At 46.0% G+C, this 8,012-nt stretch overlaps 1 protein-coding gene across 1 annotated transcript; it reads left to right on the top strand.

Moving 5' to 3' along the window:
• Positions 1-1,021: 1,021 nt before the first annotated feature.
• On the top strand, positions 1,022-7,712 carry GCM1 (glial cells missing homolog 1 (Drosophila)). Its single transcript, XM_009080133.1, has 5 exons — positions 1,022-1,205; positions 3,224-3,476; positions 4,113-4,225; positions 5,188-5,316; positions 7,122-7,712. The coding sequence occupies exons 1-5, from the start codon at positions 1,131-1,133 to the stop codon at positions 7,710-7,712; spliced, it is 1,161 nt and encodes a 386-aa protein (XP_009078381.1). The 5' UTR covers positions 1,022-1,130.
• The last annotated feature ends 300 nt before the right edge of the window (positions 7,713-8,012 follow it).

Here is an 8,012-nt window from a genome sequence, read left to right on the forward strand (position 1 = left end):
GCTGAGACTGGATGTGGCACTTAGTGCCATGGGCTAGTGACCACGGTAGGGTTGGACTCGATGGACTTTGAGGTCTCTTCCAACCTGGCTGATTCTATGATTCTATGACTTTCCAATGGCCAGGCATAAGCAGAACCAGAAATAGCAATAAAATTAATTATGCTTAATAAAGTCTATGAAATAGAATTACATCGAGTTGATTTTACTGCTCCCACTACTCAATAGTCTTTCATAGATCCTTAACTACAGTGACATTCCTGAAAGCATTGAATGGAATGAAGTTTCCAGAAAGAGAAAACAGATTTGCCTTTTCTCTCCTTAGCAAAAGGAACAAACTTTGTCATGCCTAAATTCCCTAAGGAGAGGTTATTAAGCTTGGCTGGCACTGAAGCTCAGAGTAGTGCAGCCACCTGCTTACAAGGTTTCAGGCAAAACCTGTTGGTTTTAACAAACATACCTTGGTGGATTTGTCTCTCTCTCAGTCTGCTGTTGAGATAGGAAAATGCAAGTAGCCCAACCTCCCTTTCTGCACTTCCCTCATGCAGTTGGTAAGCTCTCAGAGACACCAACAGTGTTTGAAATGGTTGAGCACCATTCCCCCTGCAGTGATGGAGCAGATCCCTATTGCTGCTCACCTTCATCACAAGCAGCACATGAAATATCTAATGGCTTAGCAGCAACTCAAAGATCCTTTAGCAGCTGTTGAGCTGTTCAATCAGTTTGGCTCTGGAAATATTGAGGCAGAATTGGATCAGACATGTAAAGAACCTATGAGCAAAGCTACATGACTATAAATTTGGTATGAGGGGAGATGGAGCAAAGCAAAACAGATGACAAAGGCACAATTTTCTTGCTGTTAACGATGTCTCTGTAACATCACAGCCTGTCTCTAAGCTATATTTTCCACTGCCTTGCTGGCTTGCAAAACTTTTAATGGAACGAGTTTTTCTGGCAGAAGAACACTGATTTTTATCTTTAATGAGCAGCCTCTCTATCATTTAGCTTCAGGAAACAGCTTCCTGGTTGTAAACTGCTTGGGAGCACTGACAGCCAGGCAACTTCAACAGCAGCCAGGAGAGACTTCCTTGCTAACTTTGGGAAAGAATTCAAAACTGCTGAAAAGTGCAGTTATGGAGCAGGAGGACTCTGCTGCCAGACATGGAGAAATGACCAGCTGGGATATCAATGACCTCAAACTTCCCCAGGTATGTGTCTGTGTCTCACAAGTGATTCAGTTCTGACCTCTAGTCTCTACTGCAGATCTTAAATACTTTCTCAGTCATCTATGCCTCATTGCCTTTATTCCCTTTGTCACCTTGAGGTATGGGGCAGGGTTTTTGTTGGAAAGCTAGAAAATATTGAGCAAATTGTGACCTTTCCATGCATTTTTTCCTTCAATGTGTTACTGATGCATGAAAAATAGCAATGCTGCAGATGCATTGGTTCTCTAGCTCACTGGTGGTGGATGAGGTGCAGGGAAAATGGGGAAAAAAGTTACCTCCTGCTGTGGGTGCTCAATTAGAGATGTCCAGGACTTGCTTTTTGCCCTGGGCCATTCTTTAGGAGAAGGGAGCAGAGCAGCAGCCACAACTGCCTTGCAACTGTGGGTGCTCAGTCTTGCTGCAGATTGGGCTCCAGGCAGGAGAGTTGTCTTCCCATAGGGAGACAACAGCTTGGAAAAGCTTCCTTCATGTTTGCAGAGTTTAGCTGAGAGGCAGAGTAGTGATCTTCCACTCCCTCTGTCCTTTTCTAGTCCTCTTATCTAAGAATTCCAGCCATGCTCTCTACTGAAAGCTCACATACCCTGCCACCAACGTCACCTCCCTGTCCCTCACCTTAGCATATTTCTGCCAAATTCCTCCTCCTGCAGCCCTTCAGCATCCAGCTCTGCCTTTCACCTCCCAGCCCTGTCTTCTGACTGCATCCCAGGCAATTCCCTACTGTGCCAGTGCTGTTTGCACAAAGCCTCCACGTTCCAGGCCGTGTCCTTCCCTGCTCTTCACCCCAAGGTCACCTTCACTTGCATTTCAGTCTGTGTCCTTCCCTACCCTTCACCTCAAGGTCACCTTCACTTGCATTTCAGTCTGGAGGTTTCCTTGACACCCTTCCCAACTATCCAGTGGCTGCTTTTCCCTTCTCAGTTGATGTTCTTATTGCTGTCATGGCTCTCAATGGTTGGAATCAGCAATTTAAAGGAGATTTCTGCTAAGCTTTTGTATCCCTTATGAGGCTTTTTCCCTCAAAACCATCAGCATGTTAAATGCTTGACAGCTTACTGTGTTGACTGTGCCCATTGAGGTGATGTGCATTTGGGGTTTTATTCTCATTGGGTTTGATTTTTATTGATCCTTATGGTGTTGCCCTTGGGTTTGGATTTTTTTGTTGTTTAGTCCATAGTGGTGAAAATAAAACCCGACCAGGATATCAGGTTTCTTTATTTTGTACTTCAGAAGAATCATTGTAGAAATCTTTCATGGCAGTTAGGCCAAAAAGAAGGAAAGTCCAGAATTAAGGACCTACAGATATGGACATAGTCTCAGTCTGATTTTGGTTTTGCTCTTTTTCTAACAAGTTGAGCCAAATCAAGCCAAATGGTTCAGTGTAGCACTGCTTTGAACACACCAAAAGGCAGAGCAGGATCTCTGCCATGAAATCTAACAGAGGTTAGCTAGGTGCAGGAAAATCTCTGCTGTTTTACATCAAGCTTCTCACCTTCCTCTCCTGAGGAGATCCTGCCCTGAGCTGGACCTGTGGGTGAATGAGAACAACCTCCTGGTGCTCTGGGGCTTTGCCTGGATCTGTGGGTGAATAAGAACAACCTCCTGGTGCTCTGGGGCTTGTGGGGAGCCACAGAAAACTGTGGTTTTTCTGCCTTTCCTCCCACTACTCCCTCCTGACAACCAGCAGCCCCTGCCAGGGAGCTGGAGTCACCCAGGTTAGAAGACACCCATCAGAGGAGCAGGTCTTGCACAAACTCTTCTCTTCCCCAGCCTTGGATCTGTGGGTGAATAAGAACAACCTCCTGGTGCTCTGGGGCTTGTGGGGAGCCACAGAAAACTGTGGTTTTTCTGCCTTTCCTCCCACTACTCCCTCCTGACAACCAGCAGCCCCTGCCAGGGAGCTGGAGTCACCCAGGTTAGAAGACACCCATCAGAGGAGCAGGTCTTGCACAAACTCTTCTCTTCCCCAGCCTAAAATGTGTTTTTCTGTGGTCTCTCCACAGGATGTAAGGCAGATAGACTGGTTTCAAGAATGGCCAGATTCCTATGTAAAGCACATCTACAGCTCAGAGGATAAAAATGCTCAGAGGCACCACAGCAGCTGGGCAATGAGGAACACCAACAACCACAACTCTCGCATCTTAAAGAAATCCTGCCTGGGGGTGGTGGTCTGCAGCAACGACTGTTTGACTCTGGATGGGAGGAAGATCTACCTAAGACCAGCCATATGTGACAAAGCCAGGCAAAAACAGCAGAGTGAGTATGGACGTGGCTGTTAGTGATGTGGCAGCTCATAAAGGAAGAGAACAGAAAAGAAATCCAAGTGTAGGATACCCTTTGGGTTCACTGTTAGGGTGGTCAGGCACCTAACAGTGGTCAGGTAGATTGCCCAGGGAGGTGGTGCAGTCACCATCCCTGGAGGTGTTTCAGAGGTGTCTGATGTGGCACTGGAGGATCTGGGTTAGGGTTTAGTGGTTCCAGCAGTGACAGGTTCATGGTTGGACTCAATAATCTTAGAGATCTCCTCCAACCTTGATAACTCTATGATTCTCCAAAGAAAACATTTGACATTTCAAACACTGCCGAAGAAAACATTTGACATTTCAAACACTGACAAGAGACAAACAACTAAAACTGACCATGTTAATAAATGATAAAATTATAAGAAACTTATAATTTTGGACAGTTCTATTTAATACTGAACAGGTGATTATTAGTTTGCTTATATTGATTTTTTGCTTACATTTGGAAGGTTTTTTTGCATAGTTTTTCTCAGTGTGATTTCTGAGCCCAAACTGGACAGGACAGTCCAGCACCAATGAACCATTGTATCACATGGTGTTCATCTGACTGATGTTGTATAGAAAATGTTTCCCACTGTCTTTTCTCCAGGGAAATGCTGTCCAAACTGCAATGGACCCCTGAGACGCCTTTCCTGCCGAGGCCATGGTGGTTACCCAGTCACCAACTTCTGGAGGCATGAAGGACAATTCATATTTTTTCAGGTTGGTATAAAATTACCCAAGATTATGCAAGTTAAAGACTGTTTTTTTCAAAGTTTTATTAAGGATTTTTTTCTTGATTCAACAAAGAATGGTAATTGAATATGACAAGGTCAAATGACTGTAAGGAGAAAACTTGACCTAAGGTTCTAAGCAACCTGATCTAAGTCTGAAGTTAGTTTTGAGGATGAGGTTGAGCTGGGCATCCAGAGGTCCCTTCCAACCTAAATTAGCCTATGCTGCTATGATTTTCTAGCATAGTATCCTTTTCATTTCATCTTGGTTTCAAAGCACTTTGCCTCAGGGACATAGAAACCAACAAATCCTCAGAAAGTCAGAAATGCCATGTTATCTACACCCCCTCTCCAGGGCACCACGTGTAAGCACGAGGTTATTTTGGAGCAGGAAATGGTTGTGCCCAAGGGACTGTCTATGGAAAATTCTATCAGTGCATTATATGTAACAGATCTGGAAAACAGTGTGTGCAAGGCTTTAAAAACTGGGCACTATTTCTGGAAGCTCTGGTCCCAGCTTAGTCCCATCACCACTGAGCTGACTCCTGGTTTCAAGACTTTCACTTATGTGCAGGGTAAATAAAACTAATTCTCTGTGGAAAGTAACAGGAATTAATGTTCTGACAAATGTGTCTGTAGTGTGAGGAGAATGGAAATGACTGCAGGGACACTGTAGCCAAGCTGCAGAAGACCTTGTGGCTTCAGCTGGTGCTCTAGTGTGGGAAGTGTCTACACATAAATGTGGTGCACTGGTTTTATGATTTGAGAGAATTTCTACCCCATCTAACTTCATCTGAGACATGTTTGAGCTCACGTTAAATAAATCTGATTAAACACAGAGCATTAAATGAGGTCATATATGTGGGTTTGGCCTGTGCTGCAAGTTCTGCTCCCTTAAGATTAATAACAAGGTCACTTCTAACTTTAACATACCATAATTACTTTCTAAAGTCCAAAGGATCTCATGACCATCCACGTCCAGAAACAAAACTAGAAGCAGAAGCAAGAAGATCAATCCAAAAAGCACAGACAGCTTTTTCTCCATCTTCTACAAGATTAGAAAGGATCCATGAGATTGAGGTAACTCTTGTTACTGATCAAAGACATTTTGGGATCAAACATCTGTGGTTCAAGGCATGGGGGAGTCTATCTGGGTCTTGAGTCTGGGTGGGACAAGTCTATACATCTCTAGGTTCTGCCTCTCTGTGATCAGGCCAAGATGCAGCAGAGCTGTCCTGAGCATCCTGCTCTCATCAGCAGTGCCATCCTCTGCCAGCAGCCCCTGCCTGGAGCCTCTCTGGGCCTGGTGACAGCAGAGGATTACATCTACACTGGCAAACAAAGCATGGCTGGAGGCTCTGCTCAGCCCTGTCACCATTCACGTGGTCCCTGACGTGGATTTGGTCAGTGCTAAGCTCATGCTCACAGACAAAATGCCTTGGCATGGATCAGGAGGACACTATGTGCCAAGGATCACTCCCTGACAGGATTTTGGGCAAGGTTGCATCAGGTTTGGGTCCCTTCACTGTACACACCTGGCTTTGAACCTGCCTCTGTCCCTATGTGCCATCATGGTGCAAGGCACAGGCAACTGAGAATCTCAAGCTGATGCTGTGGAAAACAGCCCTGGTATCATTTCACTTCATGGTTTAGGGTTTAGGGGTTCCAGCAGTGACAGGTTAATGGTTGGACTCGATGATCTTAGAGGTCTCCTCCAACCTTGATGATTCTAGGATTCCAACACTAAAATAGTCCTCACCTAGGGAATATTACAGAGTCATATGGCTGTTTTTCTTTTATATCTGTGCCTACTGGTCTTACTTAGGTCAAAGGGAGCCAGAGAGGGACTCTGTGTTAGGAACTGCAGTGACAGGACAAGGGGTAATGGGTTCAAACTGAAGGAAGGGAAGACTAGGTTGGGTGTGAGAAAAAAGGTTTTCCCTGTTCTGGTGGTGAGACCCTGTCCCAGGGTGCCCAGGGAGGCTGTGGCTGCCCCAACCCTGGCAGTGTTCACAGCCAGGTTGGATGAGCCTTGAGCAACCTGCTCTGGTGGGAGGTGTCCCTGCCCAGGGCAGGGCTTGGGGCTGGGTGATCTATAAGGTCCATTCTGACCCTTAAATTCTGTGATTCTATAAGTGTTGCACAGGATGTTTTCTGTGTCACCTCGGAAGGTCTTTAGCTGAAGGTGGGTTGGGTCCTACACCAGATTGTTGGAATTTCTTCTTATGGTGAGTGGAGAACAGCTGAAAGGAGCTTTGCTGCTCTGGCAATCAGCAAAATCACTATAATTAAATAGATGAAAAAGCAGAATTAGAAAGAAGAGAGACCTGCAAGTACTCATCAGAAATGATAGCACAGAATGAGTGTTCTGAAAGGAATTAAAAGTTTGCATAATTATAATCCAATAATTAGGGCAATTAAAGACGTTGTGAAATATCCAGAACAAAAGACCCAGAGGAATAATAATTCTTGTGTGTTGATCCCTCCCTGAATGGTAATTCTGTTGGTGGAGTAAAAAAAACCTGTAAAGATAGGAAAATTTGTCAGTTGGAAATAGAGTCTTGAAAAGCTGAAACATATTATTGTAATGAAAAGATCACTGCAAAACAACCAGTTTGAAACAGCTTTTCTGTGGTCTCAAATGTATTAGCATAATTTCATCTTTAGGCTGTTCTTCAGTATATCCTGAGAGTGGATCCCAAGGCCTAAACAACTCTTCCAGTGTAAAACAGGCCTTGGGCAAAAAGTGGTGAAGCAAACCCAGAGCCATGAGCTGGGAGCTGTTTGGTTTGCCCCTAAAGCTCATGGAAACTCCCCTATGAGGAGACTCTGTTTCATCACCTGTTTCATTTGAGTTTTACTAACCCATGCCTTGCTTTCCCAAGTCTCTGACAGGTGCAGTGCCAACACCGGAGGCTTTGCCTTTGCTTCTTTCCAAGGTGGATGCCTATGTGCTACCTGCTCATTCCAGGGGATGTTTAAGCAAGAGCTCCCAGGAGCTGACACTGAGCAGCTCTGGGCAACCACCATACCCAAGGGCAGCTGGGGAGGGTGGGGGCTATGCAGAGGAGCTGACCTGGAGCCAAAGTCCATCCCTCAGGAAGATCCCAAGTGCTGAGAGTGTCTCTGCTGTTCCCTTCACAGCCCTTTCCCCCCAGCACTGCACCCACCCCAGCACCCAGCACACCCTGCCTGTGGCCAAAGGTGGCCACGAGCCCTCCAGCCCTAATGCTGGTCCTCTGGGAGGTGGATCCTGTGGGGAGAAATCCCTGCTGGCTTACAGTGGCAGCTGTCTCTCTCTGCCACCCTACCCCATGCCTCAGGGTGGTCCCTGCCCCATGGCAAGTGGGGCACAGTCCCACCAGCAGTTCTTGGTGCCTCCAAGGGGAAGAGAAAGAGGCAGAGCTGAGGGACACAAGGAGGGTCTCAACTACTGCAGTGATGACATGTTTTTTAACCTGTACCCGCTACGGTGATGGGGTTTAAGTGTCCACACTTGCCCCTTCTCTGGCAACAGGCCCAATTCTCCATCCCTGTTGCAACACAGATGTGAAAGTGTTGCCACACCAGTTCCCACTTCAGCTCCTCTTGCAGGCCCCAGGAAGGGCTTTCATGCCTTAAGGCTTGTCTTTGTGCCTTTTTTTTAATGTTATATTTTGCCCCCATGGATCTAATAAAAGGTATCAGCTCTTCTTACAGACTGCCTCGCTGCCATTCTGGTTTGGTAGCATTTCAGCCCCCCTTGACACAGAGTCTGCTCAAGCCTGTGGGACTGT

This window comes from Acanthisitta chloris, unplaced genomic scaffold (genome assembly GCF_000695815.1).
Source record: "Acanthisitta chloris isolate BGI_N310 unplaced genomic scaffold, ASM69581v1 scaffold4148, whole genome shotgun sequence".
Lineage (NCBI taxonomy): Eukaryota > Metazoa > Chordata > Aves > Passeriformes > Acanthisittidae > Acanthisitta > Acanthisitta chloris.